At 56.8% G+C, this 14,620-nt stretch overlaps 1 protein-coding gene across 1 annotated transcript; it reads left to right on the top strand.

The window, feature by feature from the left end:
- Positions 1-386: 386 nt before the first annotated feature.
- Positions 387-14,477, top strand: C4A (complement C4A (Chido/Rodgers blood group)). The gene is made up of 41 exons (XM_017655228.3): positions 387-541; positions 679-877; positions 1,074-1,275; positions 1,464-1,534; positions 1,620-1,708; positions 1,903-1,985; positions 2,166-2,262; positions 2,424-2,529; positions 2,632-2,764; positions 3,220-3,335; positions 3,441-3,617; positions 3,760-3,945; positions 4,076-4,261; positions 4,431-4,589; positions 4,833-4,959; positions 5,100-5,174; positions 5,447-5,644; positions 5,733-5,844; positions 5,936-6,006; positions 6,283-6,422; positions 6,521-6,730; positions 6,966-7,017; positions 7,119-7,208; positions 7,350-7,559; positions 7,740-7,815; positions 7,978-8,134; positions 8,240-8,356; positions 8,461-8,632; positions 8,858-9,090; positions 9,164-9,331; positions 9,705-9,764; positions 10,714-10,807; positions 10,887-11,067; positions 11,180-11,270; positions 11,393-11,467; positions 12,879-12,981; positions 13,144-13,233; positions 13,316-13,414; positions 13,570-13,653; positions 13,938-14,070; positions 14,205-14,477. Exons 1-41 carry the CDS (start codon positions 477-479, stop codon positions 14,344-14,346), a joined length of 5,229 nt encoding a protein of 1,742 aa, XP_017510717.3. The 5' UTR covers positions 387-476; the 3' UTR covers positions 14,347-14,477.
- The last annotated feature ends 143 nt before the right edge of the window (positions 14,478-14,620 follow it).

Here is a 14,620-nt window from a genome sequence, read left to right as displayed (position 1 = left end):
TTTCTTTTAGTGTATTCAAAAAGCAAAGGCCTAGTGTAGTTCCTTTTTGTGGGGATTATAGTAAGAGACACATGTCTCAGTACTTTGTTTTATTAGGGCCTTTACAAAGGATCCCTTCTCCAACCTCATGCTGAGCCACATTTGGCCCTCCTTATGCCCACATATCCTCACGCATGTGTATATTATGCACACCCAGATATACTCAGTAGGGGAGGTGCCAGGGCACTGGGATGAGAGGGTTAACAGGGAAGGACAGGATCTATCTCTGGGCCATGATTTCCTCAGAGACCCAGGTGTCCGGGGTGCCCCCCCAATACTGGGCCTGGGGCCAGTTGCATTTCTTGGTTATCACGTGGTTTCCCAGCCTAGCTGGGCCAGGGGAGGAGCAAGATCTGGGGTTAAGAGCTCCAAGCCCTAGGTTAACCAGAAAGGGGCAGACAGGCGGACAGGTCTGGTCCCTCTTGGGTCCTCCAGCCATGAGGCTCCTCTTGGGGCTGATCTTGGCATCCAGCTTCTTTGTTTTGTCTCTGCAGAAACCCAGGTCCTGGAGGAAGGATGCTGGAGTGCTTAAGCAGGGCCAGGGCTGGTGAAGGGAGAGCAGGCGTGTGGGGCCCAACTCAGGAGAGGGGCGGGGGGCCTGAGTGGAGGCCAGCTACCGACCCTGCCCGTTCTCCATAGGCTGCTCCTGTTTTCTCCTTCTGTGGTTCACCTGGGGGTCCCCCTGTCGGTGGTGGTGCAGCTCCAGGATGCTCCCCCTGGACAGGTGGTGAAGGGATCAGTGTTCCTGAGAAACCCATCCAGCCTGAGTTCCCTGTGCTCCCCAAAGGTGGACTTCACCCTCAGCTCAGAAAAAACCTTCATACTCCTGAGCCTCCAGGTAACGACGCCCCTCCTTCCTGCTGCTGCTTGGCGCCTCCTGCTCTGTTCCCTCTGCCTTCCTATCAGTGTGTCTCTTCTCACAGGCTCCCTTCTCTCCCTGCCTTCTGTCTCCTGGTCTCCTTCCCTGTTTCTTTCTTGGGCTTTTTCCTTATGCTCTGTCTCTGACCTCCCTCTCCCTCTGCCTGTCCTGACAGATCCCCCTGAAGGGTGTGAAAAACTGTGGCCTCCATCGCCTCCTCAGAGGCCCTGAGGTCCAGCTGGTGGCCCAGTCGCCATGGCTGAAGGACTCTCTTTCCAAAGAGACAAACGTTCAGGGCGTCAACCTTCTCTTCTCATCTCGCCGGGGGCATCTCTTTCTGCAGACTGACCAACCTGTTTATAACCCTGGCCAGCGGGGTAAGCCTCAGCCCCAGGGCCTATACCTTGGACTCCCAGCCTGCTCAGGGCACATTTGGTGCCCCTTAAGTGAGATAAGCTGAAAGCGCCACATAGAAGGGCTGTTTAGCAAATATTTGCTCTCCCTGGAAGGGGTGGGGCCTGGGCCATTGTACATGGACTCCTGCTCACCTCTCTTGCTCTCCCAGTTCGGTATCGGGTCTTTGCTTTGGATCAAAAGATGCGCCCCTCCACTGACACCCTTACACTCATGGTGGAGGTGAGTCTCCGACCTCTGACCTTCCTGATCAGCCAGGGCCGCTGATCTGACCTCCCACCCACAACCACTTCTTCTCTCACTGCAGAACTCTCACGGTCTCCTTGTGCGGAAGAGGGAGGTGTATGTTCCCTCCTCCATCTTCCAGGATGACTTTGTGATCCCGGACATCTCAGAGTGAGCTCTCCCACCTGGGGGTGGTCCCCTGAAAACCAGTCCAATTCTCATTTCCCCCAGCTCAGGGTCAAATCCTGAGAACCCTGAGCTCTGGGTTACCCGCACAGTCAGCCCTCTTCTCAGGAACCCAGGCCACTGGCTCTCTGTAGCCCTTTTGCACAAGTGGGCTGAGGTCCTCCATCATCTGTCCTCAGGCCGGGGACTTGGAAGATCTCAGCCCGATTCTCAGATAGCCTGGAATCCAACAGCAGCACCCAGTTTGAAGTGAAGAAATATGGTGAGAGCTGAGTCATGAAGGCCAGTCAGCTTCTTTCCTGAAGGGGATGAGGGGAGGAAGGAGAGGCGGGGGGAGCAGGCCAGGCTGGCGGGAATGGGTGCCCCAGCCCTGAGGGGAAGGGAGCCCTGGAAGGGTCCTTCCACTAGTGTGTGACCTAGCCACCTCTTCACCCTGGGTCAGTCCTTCCCAACTTTGAGGTGAAGATTGTCCCTGGAAAACCCTACATCCTGTCAGCACCTGGCTTCCTTGGTGAAATCCAATTAGACATCCAAGCCAGGTAAGTCCCTCCAGCCCACGCCGGGCCTGCCACCAGGGTCCCTATTCAGTGTGAATGTTCTGTGGAGCCCCGTTCCCCCCTTGCCCTGTCCGTCCCTCCCAGACCATTCCATTATTTCCTGCTGCCCTCGCCCACCCTCTTCCCACTCTCTGTGGTGGCAGGTATGTCTATGGGAAGCCAGTGCAGGGAGTGGCCTACGTGCGCTTTGGGCTCCTGGGTGAGGAGGGTGACAAGACTTTCCTTCGGGGACTGGAGAGTCAGACCAAGGTAGGAAGGGAGGTGGGCAGGTGAGGCGAGGAGGGTGAGGGAGGGGAAGGAGGCGATGTGGGGGACAAATCTCACCTTATGCTCTGTTTTCTTCTGTCCCAGCTGGTAGATGGCCAGTGCCATATTTCCCTCTCAAAGGCTGAGTTTCAGGATGCCTTGAAGAAGCTTAATGTCAGCATTACTGACCTCCCAGGGCTGCACCTCTATGTCGCTGCAGCCATCATTGAGTCTCCAGGTAAGTGGCTTCCCCTGATTCTAATCCCAGACCCTGGCCTCTGATCTCCGAGCTGACCCTCTGTTCTTCAGCACCAATACCTCTCCTACCCTTCTCACCCTCATCTTGGATCCAAAGCCAGGAAGGACTGGGGAGACTGTGTTTCTCCAACTGTGTTTCTTGGTGGTTTCTGGGGAAGGGTACCTTCCCCCCGTTTCAGTGTTTTTTTTTCACCCATCCATTCTTCTGCCCATTCATCTATCCAACCATCCTTCCAGCAGACACATACTTCGTACCACCTGTGTGCTGCATCCTGTGTTGTTGTCTCCTCAGCAAACCTAGAGATGATATGAGATGGACTGCACCCTGACAAGTTCACTTTCCTGTGGGTGGGGAATCGAGCTGTGCCCCCTGCTCTCCAGTGCCTCTCTTCCTTGGTCTCTGTCCCCCACCTTGCTCCATCCCATGTCTTGCAGGGGGGGAAATGGAGGAGGCAGAGCTCACCACCTGGTGTTTCGTGTCATCTCCCTTCTCCTTGGACCTTAGCAACACCAAGCGACACCTCGTGCCTGGGGCCCCCTTTCTGCTGCAGGTTTCTTCTGGAGGGGGAGTGTGAGTGGGGCGAGCTGGTGTTGGTCAGGAGGGCACAAGGCCTCACTGATGGTCTCTTTTACCTGTTCTTCTGCCACGCACCTAGGGCCTGGTCCGTGACTTGTCGGGCTCCCCAGCCTCTGGCATTCCTGTCAAAGTCTCTGCTACCTTGTCTTCTGGATCTGCATCTAGACCCCAGGACCATCAGCAAAACACAGATGGGCGTGGCCAAGTCATTATTCCCATAGTCATCCCGCAGAGCACCTCAGAAGTGCAGCTCTTGGTAGGACTTCCACTCACAGGAGAGGGTGGGGGAAGGAAGGAGGGGCCAGCTGGGCTCCCAAGCACCTAGGTCCCAGGCTGTGGGCAGAAGCTGGGGGTCTGAGTCCTTGCCAGGGACTCTACCCCGCTGCCCCTCTCTCCAGGTGTCTGCAGGCTCGCCCCACCCAGCCGTAGCCAGGCTCATCGTGAGAGCCCCGCCCTCGGGAAGCTCCAAGTTTCTGTCCATCGAGCGAGTGGATCATCGACCTCCTCGTGCTGGGGACACTCTCAGTCTGAACCTGCGGGCCGTGGGCATCAGTGGGGACAGCTTTTCTCATTACTACTACATGGTGTGCAAGAGCCGGGCTGTAGAGAAGGGCAGGGGTGCCGGGAGGGCCTCAGGCTGGAAAGAGGCCTCGGGGTGGGGGCTTATTTCAGGGCTGGCCAAGTACAGTGAAGATGAAATTGCTCTTGCCCCAGATCCTATCTCGGGGCCAGATCGTTTCTGTGAATCGAGAGCGCAGGAGGACCCTGACCTCAGTCTCTGTGTTTGTGAACCACCACCTGGCACCCTCCTTCTACTTTGTGGCCTTCTACTATCATGGGGGCCTCCCAGTGGCCAATTCCCTGCGGGTGGACGTCCAGGCTGGGGCCTGTGAGGGCAAGGTAACTGGCATCGGGAGAGATGGCATGTGTGTACATTTGGGGGTTAAGAGAGAAAGAAGACGGGGAGATTGTACGCAGGGCATGGATTTCATTTGAGGTGTACTGAGAACACACAGGACTGAGAGAAGCTCCCCCAACTCTGACTGCTCCCACCTCCCACCTCTGCCAGCTGGAGCTGAACGTGGATGGCAGCAAGGAGTATCATCCTGGGGAGACTTTAAAGCTCCACCTGCAAACAGATTCTCCAGCCCTGGTGGCGCTGGGAGCTGTGGACACAGCTTTGTATGCTGTGGGTGGCAGGTCCCACAAGCCCCTCGACATGGACAAGGTTTGTCAAGACCCTCTCCCCAGCTCTCCTGCCCCTCTATGGCTTACTCTCCTGCTGCCCCAGGCCCTAGGTCCAGCCCCTGCATCCTGCGAAGGCTCCCCATGGGCTTCTCCCAGTTTTCTCTCAGGCCTGGCCCCCTGGTCTCTATTTCCCCACTCTCTGTATCTTTCGCATTTGTCCTGTAGCTGAGTGACTGATCTTGCCCCTCAGTATCTCTACAACATCCTGGCCTCTTCTTGCCAGGTCTTTGAAGTTATGAATGGCTATGACCTTGGCTGTGGTCCTGGGGGTGGGGACACTGCCCTTCAGGTGTTCCAGGCAGCGGGCCTGGCCTTTTCTGATGGAGACCAATTGACTTCAGCCAGAAAGGGTGAGAACAGCGGAGGAAAGGGAGTGGATGGGAGGGAGATCAGGAAGGAGGAGGGGCCCAAAGGGTAAGATGGGAGGAAGAGGGGTGTCAAGGGCTGGGCCAGGGACCCTGTGCTTGGCTGCAGTCCTGCTGTCTACCAGGTCTTAGCTGTCCCAAGGAGAAGAAAACCCGGAAAAAGAGAAACGTGAACTTCCAAAAGGCGATTAATGAGAAGCGTGAGTTGTGGGCTCCTCTGAAGCTCTCCACTTGGTCCCAAGGGTCAGGATGAGGATCTACCTCTTAGCTTCTATGCTCCTGAGTAGCCAGTATATGGTGTTTTGGGCCAGAGACCAAAGTCCTGTGGTTGAAGTGGATGGAGGCACTCTCCATTGGCCCCTCTCGAGCTCCCAGGCACTCAGGGTGGGTCCTTGTATATCCAGAGGTCAGGGTGGGGGATCAGGTGTGTCTCCTTTCAGTTCCCCACACTTACCCTCCCCCGGCCCTGCAGTGGGCCAGTATGCTTCCCCATTAGCCAAGCGCTGCTGCCAGGATGGGCTCACCCGGCTGCCCATGACACGCTCCTGTGAGCAGCGGATGGCCCGCGTGCAGCAGCTGGACTGCCGGGAGCCCTTCCTATCCTGCTGCAAATTTGCTGAGGGCCTGCGCAAGAAGGCCTGGGCCAGGGGCCAAGTGGGCCTTGCCCGAGGTGAGGGGTGGGGTGGGGTTGGGGGGCAGGCAGGGGCACCTGAAGAGACAGAATGGCCTCCTCATTCCTTTGCACGGTGGTCCCCCAGCCCTGGAGATCCTGCAGGAGGAGGACCTGATGGATGAAGATGACATTCCTGTGCGCAGCTTCTTCCCGGAGAACTGGCTCTGGAGAGTGGAAAGAGTGGACCATTTCTACCAGTGAGGGGGTGTGGTGGGCCTGGCCTCCAATCTGGGCCATGTCTGGGGCCAGCCCAGCGTGTGATGGAGCTTTTCCCATGTTCCACCACAGATCGTCACAGCTGCTCCCTGACTCTCTGACCACATGGGAGATCCATGGCGTGAGCTTGTCCCAAAGCACAGGTGAGGTTGCCTTGCCTGGATGTCTGGTCTCCCCTTTTCATATCACTGCCTCCCTACCCCTCTGGCTCTCTACTTAGCCCTTTACTCTTAGTATAGGATGCAGAGCAGAGAACTGAGGAAGTCTGCCCTGGCACCAGGGCTGGGGGCCTAGGGAGCAGGGGCTGGCAGAGGCAGAGCTGCTTACCCCCAACCCTCCCTCCTGGGGCCCTGGGGCCAAGATGTCTCCAGGGCTCTGACCTTTACCCGTCTCTCAATGTTTCCCCACCCATCCATCAGGCCTCTGTGTCGCCACCCCGGCCAGGATCCGAGTATTCCGTGAATTCCATCTGCACCTTCGTCTGCCTGTCTCTGTCCGCCGCTTTGAGCAGCTGGAGCTGCGGCCTGTCCTCTACAATTACCTGGATCAAAATATGACCGTGAGGCCCTGAGGGAGCCTGAACACCCTGGGGGTGCGGGTGAGGTCTGAGGAGCCTAATTGGGCTGGAGCTCTGCATCTCCATCTTCTTGCCCCCAGGTGAGCGTCCATGTGTCCCCCGTGGAGGGCCTGTGCCTGGCTGGGGGCGGAGGGCTGGCCCAGCAGGTGTTGGTGCCTGCAGGCTCTGCCCGGCCCATTGGCTTCTCTGTGGTGCCCATGACAGCTGCCGCTGTGTCTCTGAAGGTGGTAGCTCGAGGGTCTTTGGAGTTCCCTGTGGGAGATGCAGTGTCTAAGATTCTACAAATTGAGGTGAATGGATACCCTTGAATCCAGGTCGGGCTCCCAGATTTACTCCTGACCCCCGACACCCTCTCTGATGGCCAGACCGAGGTCCCGGCATGCAAAGCCAATGCCTGTTTACATCTTCCACAATTCTGAGCCAACTCTCCCTGCAGTTCAAATTCCATGTCTTGGGAAATCTGCACTGGGATGGGCAGGCTGGAGTCCTGGGTGAACTCTAACGTCTGCGTTTCCTCTGAGACAGAAGGAAGGGGCCATCCACATGGAAGAACTTGTCTATGAACTCAGCCCCCTGGGTGAGTGATCCTCCACCCCAGCTGTCAGTGTCTGAGGGAGGTTGTAGGAGGTGGGCGATATGGGCAGCAGGACAGACTGCCAACTTCTCCCATCTCCCCAGACTACCGAGGGCGGACCTTGGAAATCCCTGGCAACTCTGACCCCAATATTATCCCTGATGGAGATTTCAGCAGCTTCGTCAGGGTCACAGGTGGGAGTGTCCTCCAGTCTCTTCCTAGTGGCCATCCTTGGATTCATGAGAAAACTGGGAATGGCTGTTTGATCCCATGACCCTCTCACCCTGGGTCTCTAGACCTGCTCTCTGATCCTTAACCCTCTCCCTTTCCTGTAGCCTCAGATCCACTGGATACTTTGGGCTCTAAGGGGGCTTTGTCACCAGGAGGCCTGGCCTCCCTCCTGAGGCTCCCCCAGGGCTGTGGGGAACAGACCATGCTCTACTTGGCCCCAACCCTGGCTGCTTCTCGCTACCTGGACAAGACAGAGCAGTGGAGCACCCTGCCCCCTGAGACCAAGGACCGCGCTGTAGATCTGATCCAGAAAGGTTCTGGGTGCAGGGGCAAGCATGAGTGGGGGCCGAGAGAGGGCAGTTAATGGAAGATGGGCAGCCCCAGTGGCTAGAGGGGTGAAGAAAGGGGGTACCTAGTGGCAATGGGTAGCATGGCCTCCGGCACAAATAGCAGGAGAGTGAGGGTCACCTCAGCAGCTGCCTCTCCTCTCCAAGGCTACCTGCGGATCCAGCAGTTCCGGAAAACAGATGGTTCCTATGGAGCTTGGTTGCATCGAGACAGCAGCACCTGGTAATGTTGGGAGAGTGGTTCTGGGTCTCTGAGAGGGTCCAGGGCTGGTGGTGGAAGAGCCAGGTATGATGGGAGGTTAAAGAACCAGGTGCCTGTGCGAGAGGGACTGTGTCCCCTACAGAGACCAGTCCCTATACCCAGCCCTCCCTTCTTCCCATCTAGGCTCACGGCCTTTGTGCTGAAGGTACTGAGTTTGGCTCAGGAACAGGTGGGCGGCTCACCTGAAAAGCTGCAGGAGACAGCCAGGTGGCTGCTGTCCCAGCAGCAGGCTGATGGTTCCTTCCAGGATCCCTGTCCAGTTATCCACAGGGCCATGCAGGTGCGGGGCTGGGGACTGGGGTCTGGACCGAAGAGCACAGATGGGAAGACCCCCCTGCCCCTTGCCCTCCTGATTGACATCTCCTTTTCTCCGTCCTTCAACTAGGGGGGCTTGGTGGGAGATGATGAGACTGAGGCACTCACAGCCTTTGTGGTCATTGCCCTTCATCACGGGCTGGCTGTCTTCCAGGAAAGAAGTGCAGAGCAGCTGAAGCAGGGAGTGGTAAGGGCACCCAGTGTCCACCCTTTGTTGGCCCCAGCTCTCCTCCTTTCTCTCCAGGAACCCAGGCTTCCAGCCCCTGGACCTTCCTCCCCACTTTCTCCTAGGAAAACTCCATCTCAAAGGCAAACTCGTTCTTGGGGGAGAAAGCAAGTGCTGGGCTCCTGGGTGCCCATGCAGCAGCCATCTCAGCCTATGCCCTGACGCTGACCAGGGCCCCAGAGGACCTGCAGGATGTTGCCCACAACAACCTCATGGGCATGGCCCAGGAGACTGGTGGTGAGAGTCGGTAGGGGGCTCCTGGCAGTAAGCCTGAGGCTTAGGGGACCTGGGGACCCCTGAGTTGTGCCTGAAGGGAGAAATCGAACAAAGACCCTGAGAAGCAATGAAAGCAGAGGCAGGAACGATTGGGGTGGAATCGGGAGAGCACCACAGAGGGAGCATCAAAGGGCTAGGCAACAAAGGTCCTCACCCCTTCACCTATGGGTCTCGCTTCACTTCCAGACAACCTGTATTGGGGCTCAGTCACCGGATCTCAGAGCAATGTTGCGTCACCTACCTTGGCTCCTCACAGCCCAACAGACCCCATGCCCCGGGCCCCAGCCGTGTGGATTGAAACCACGGCCTATGGCCTGCTGCATCTGCTGCTTTGGGAGGGCAAGGCAGAGATGGCTGACCAGGCTGCAACCTGGCTCACCCACCAGGGCAGTTTCCAGGGGGGATTCCGCAGCACCCAGGTAGGGGTGCCCCCAGAGCTCTGAGGCAGGTGGTCCTAAGACCAAGTACCTGAGGCCTGGCCCACCTCCCCAGGACACGGTGATGGCCCTGGATGCTCTGTCTGCATACTGGATCGCTTCCCACACCACTGAGGAGAGGGAGCTCAATGTGACTCTCAGCTCCGTGGGCCGCAATGGGCTCAAGTCTCACATGCTGCAGCTGAACAACCACCAAATTCGGGGGCTGGAGGAGGAGCTACAGGTGAGCCACTCCCTCACCTTGGTTGCCATGACTCCTGGGCCCTCTGGGGCTGGGCCAAAATCCATCCCCAGTCCTGCACTCCTGTGGACCCCACCACAGCACCTCCTCCTGGTATCCTTATGGGAAGACTTCTTGGCTGTGTGACCTAGACAAGCACCTAAGTTCTGAGCTTCATTTTTCTCGTTTGAAAATAATCTATGCAGCCTCCACCCAACAGAATTTTTAGGAGGTTGAAGTGAGATAATGCATGTGAAGGTGTAAACTGTGTGGAAATGTGAGGGGTGGGGGATTGTCTTCAGGGAGGAGGTGAGTGGGAACAGCAAACTGTGTCTGCGGTGCCCTCTGACATCTTTCTCTTTTCTGTTCCTGTAAGTTTTCCTTGGGCAGCAAGATTAATGTGAAGGTAGGAGGAAACAGCAAAGGAACCCTGAAGGTGAGAGCCGGTGTGCTGGCTCCCTGGGCCCAGCAGGGAGGCATCCTGATGGGAGGCTGTGAGCAGAACTGGGGGTCAGGGGAGGAGGACTCCCCAGGGCTGGCGTCCTGTGCTCTGTCTGGGCTGCTTTCCCCTCCCTCTGGTCGGTGCCTCGTCCCTCTCAGTGCTGATGGCGTACAGTCCCATTATATCAACCCAGGCCTCTCCTCTGTGCCGCGGACCCCATGTGTCCCTGCCAGCACCTCACACATACCATGTCCCAAACCTTCCTTCCTCCTGTGTCCCTAAAGGAGCCCCTTCCCCAGAGGAGCCCAGCCACCATTCTGGGGCCAGCTTAGTGCTCCATTCCCTGAGCCCCTCCTTGTGGTCCCAGTAACCCCTCCTCTGCTCCCTGCCACCCAGGGCCCTTGTCACTTGTTTCCTGTGCTCTGTGCTGAGGCAGCCTTGGGACTTCTCCTTGTCCCTATGTTGCACCCCTCTGATGCACAGTCCACACTGCAGTGAGACCAGCCTTCTGAAAACACCAGTCAGATTAGCCTTGGAAAAAGTCAGACTCTTCCACACACACAATGGGTCCCAGACAGACAGATCCACTCATCTACACAGATCTCCTTGCCTTCAGTGTGCTTCCCTGGCTTCTTTTCCCATGTGACAAACTCATTCTCCTTCAAGTCTTGGCCAGAAGCCTTTCCTGAACTTTTCCATCCGAGCCTCCTCTGTGCACTGTGGAGAATGCTTGTCACTGGGAGCTGGCCCTGGTCCTGCTCTGTCACATTGTCTAACCCAACAGCTGGGCCATTCATATTTATGGACTGGTTTCAGGGGGAGATGAGAAGGGGCCAGAGGCCTCGAATCACTTAGCCCAGGGAGATATCCCTAGGTGTGGCCCTAGAGAGAGCTCTGTGGCCCCATATGTCCTGTGTTCTCTCCCTGCCCCTTGCTGAGCCAGGTCCTTCGTACCTACAACATCCTGAACATGAAGAATACGACCTGCCAAGATCTTCAGATTGAAGTGACAGTCACGGGCCATGTCGAGTATATGAGTGAGCACTGGGATTGGAGGCTGCGGGGCCCTGAGGGGACTGGTGCTGGGTCCTGAACCACAGTGCCACCCCTGCACAGTGCAAGCAAACGAGGACTATGAGGACTATGAATACGATGAGTTTGGAGACGACCCAGGGGCCTACTCCCAGCCAGTGACCCGCCTGCAGCTGTTTGAGGGACGGAGGAGCCGCCGTCGGAGAGATGCACCCAAGGTGGCTGATGAACAGGAATCCAGAGTGCAGTACACGGTGTGCATCTGGTGAGTGCAGGGGGCTCAGTGGGCACCACGGGCACTGCTGCATGGGGAGAGGGAGGCAGGACCTAGGCCGGGGCTGTGGGTCTGCGGCCCAGTACAACACGTATTTTTGCAGGCGGAATGGCAAGGTGGGGCTGTCAGGCATGGCCATTGCAGACATCACTCTCCTGAGCGGGTTCAATGCCCTGCGGGCAGACCTGGAAAAGGTATGGTCAGGCCCCTTGTGCCTTCAGGAGCCCTGCTCCAACCCCCCAAGCTCCCCAACTGCTAAGCTCTGTCAGGTGCAGGGCCCAGGGCCACCTCCCAGTGACCATCTCTCCTTCCACAGCTGACCTCCCTCGCTGACCGTTATGTGAGTCACTTTGAGACCGAGGGGCCCCACGTCTTGCTGTACTTTGACTCGGTGAGCAAAGAGAGGCAACACAGAGGGAATGGGTGGCATTAAGTTTACTGAGCACGTGTTATGAGTTTAGGAGCCAGCTAGTCAGTGGCCCGTGCTCTTAGAACTTGTGATATGAGCAGGGAGACAGACAAGAGTGTGCCCAGCAGTGTTATGGTTGGGCTGCTGGGGAGGCCATGCTGCCTGCTCTTGGGTGGGGGCTGAGCCCCTACCGCAGCTGGATGGGCCAGAGCCAGGTGGCAGGAAAAGGGCTTGAGAGTGAACCATTCATAAGGTTGAATTTATTCAACTTTGGGGGGCTGCCTTTATTTTTTGTTGTTGGTGACCTTCCTAGGTTTTCTTGTTTTGTTTTTTATTTAAAATGTATTCTCTTTTATATAGTAATGATGGTTATAGATGAGTTGTTTTTGTTTCTTTGTGACCTTATTTGGACAAAAACAAAGAGTAATCAACCTTCTGATGGCTTTCAAAGGTTTTTTGAACATTTACTCTAAGTTCTTGGAAAAATGTGAAAAAGGTATGTTAATACATAACTCCATTAGCCAGGTATTTGGGGGTCAGGAAAGGCCCTCCTGCTCAGTGCAGACACCCAGACCCTGTTAGCCTCAGCAGCCAGGCAGAGGAGTCTGGTTGAACACAATGGAAAACAAGGAGCCAGGAAGATTTCTGGGCAGGGAGTTGACCATTCAGCAGCCCAACTTAGGAGGGAAACTGGCAGGGTATTGGGCTGGACTGGACCAGTGTGGGTGTGAGGAGAGGGGTTTGGGCCTAGAGCATGAGCAGTGGATCGTGGAAGATGGATGGAGTAATAGCACCTACCACCAGGTTATGGTAGATAAGGGAGGCCCAAGTTGCATCAATGACAAAGTGAGGCTGTCAGGAAAGTGAGTGGGTTTGGGGTCAGGCAGAGTAAATTTGGAGAACTTATATGTCCTGCAAAAAATCCTAATGTAAGAATAAGGTTGAGTGTTCAGTTTCGGAATCATCAGCCTGGAAGGGTTTGGTGAAAATCAGGGCTAGCTGAGACCACCCCCTCTAAGGGGCCACAGGGGGAGGAAGGGGAAAGCCAGGGATGGTGCTGCGCCTCTGCGGAGGAAGAGGAGGGGTGTCAGCAGTGACCAGCTGAGAGCTGGGAGAGGCCCGCAAGCTAGCCTTGGACTTAGGGAGAGTTTCATGCAGAATGTGTCCATACATAAGACCGTGTAAGGGGCCCAGACACTGGATACTGGGATGAGGTCACCATCTGGGCAGTGAAGTCAGCAGAGACCTTGGGAGCAATTTTTAGAGTCCTGGCAGCTAGAAGGCATCAGAATGCGGTGGATGTTAAAGACCCACAGGATCCAGAGAGGCCAAGGGAATAGCCTGCAGAGCCCAGGGGTGAGCTGACCTCCCCTTCTCCCCTCCCCTGTGCCAGGTCACCACCCACCGGGAGTGCGTGGGCTTTGGAGCGGTGCAGGAAGTGGCCATAGGGCTGGTGCAGCCTGCCAGTGCAGCTCTGTATGACTACTACAACCCTGGTGAGTGCTTTGGGGACATTTGGGAGTTTTGGGGTAGGTAGGTACCCCCATGTGGGCTATTGGGAACTGGGGCAGGGAAGGGTGGCAGGGAAGTCCTGTGGCTACATGGGACTGGGGAGGCCAAGGTGGGGGGCCCTAACTCCCTTCTCTGCTTTTCTCCAGAGTACAAATGTTCTGTATTTTATGGGGCACCAACTAAGCACAAACTCTTGTCCACACTGTGCTCGGCTGATGTCTGCCAGTGTGCTGAGGGTGAGACTCAGGGCCTGGGGCAGGGATGGAAAGTTGGCATGGCAGAAGCCTGCACTGTCTCACCCGGGCCCCTTGACTTCAGGGAAGTGCCCTCGACAGCGTCGTGCCCTGCAGCAGGGGCTGCAGGATGAGGATGGGTTCAGGATGAAGTTTGCCTGCTACTACCCTCGTGTGGAGTACGGTCAGTCTTCCTGCTGGGCCTGGTCCTGACCCTCTGTCAAGGTCCCTTTGGTTATGCATGCTCCTCTCAGGCCTCTTTGCTCTGACACCACTGTGCAGCCCTCTCCGCCTCCGGGTAACTAACCTTCCCTCCCTTCTCCTACAACTCCCTCTTAGGGTTCCAGGTTAAGGTTCTCCGAGAAGACGGCAGAGCTGCTTTCCGCCTCTTTGAGACAAGTATCACCCGAGTCCTGCACTTCAGTACGAAGGGAACAGATGGGTGGCAGGACTGGGGGACCTTGGGGTGCTGAGGTCTGCCCTTGGGGGCTGGCTGCCTGGAATAGTGAAAGTTCAGAGAGTCTGAACTCAAATCCCCTCGGCCTCTTAGAAGCTCTGGGCTTGTCCATAAATAGGAAAGCAGTCGCACTACCACCCCTTGGGAGTGCTGAGGGTTAAATGAGAGGATTTCAGAAAGCCTCTGACCCCAAGCTTGGCCGGTACCTTCTCTTCCCCGCTGATAACTGTTGTGCACCATGTCCCCCCAGCAAAGGATGTCAAGGCCACTGCTGGTCAGACCCGGAACTTCGTGGTTCGAGCCTCTTGCCGCCTTCGCTTGGAACCTGGGAAAGAATATTTGATCATGGGTTTGGATGGGACTACTCATGACCTCAAGGGAGAGTGAGTTCTCTGGGTGCCTGGTCTCGCTCTTCTATGCCTTGTGAGGGAATGGATTCTGGCACCTCAACCCTGACCTGCTCTCTCCTTCCTGCCCGTCCTCCATACCCTTGCTGACTGCCCTTTTGCCCCTGCAGCCCCCAGTACCTGCTGGACTCGAATAGCTGGATCGAGGAGATGCCTTCAGAACGCCTGTGCCGGACCACCCGCCAGCGGGCAGACTGTGCCCAGCTCAATGACTTCCTCGAGGAGTATGGCAGTCAGGGGTGCCAGGTGTAAGGGCTGCTCCCCCACCTCCTCAGGAAGAGCCCGAACCGGGGAGTGGTGCTGCCTGGATGGTTGTGCGTCCAGTCCCCTGAACACAGCCCCAGGGCAGGGCCAGGGATTCAATAAAGGCTTTTGGCAGCAAAGTGTCAGTGTGTGTCTCCAGGACTGACAGCAGTGACCCCACTGTCCCTCCCAGCTTCTGGGAAGCCCAGTCCAGGCTTTGCCTAATTTTAGGCTCTCAGAGCCTGCATGACCCTTGGGGTGTCCAGCTCTGCCTGAATCCTCC

Source organism: Manis javanica, chromosome 16 (genome assembly GCF_040802235.1).
Source record: "Manis javanica isolate MJ-LG chromosome 16, MJ_LKY, whole genome shotgun sequence".
Lineage (NCBI taxonomy): Eukaryota > Metazoa > Chordata > Mammalia > Pholidota > Manidae > Manis > Manis javanica.
The sequence above is the reverse complement of the archived record's forward strand: the minus strand, read 5'-3'. Positions and strand labels throughout refer to the sequence as shown.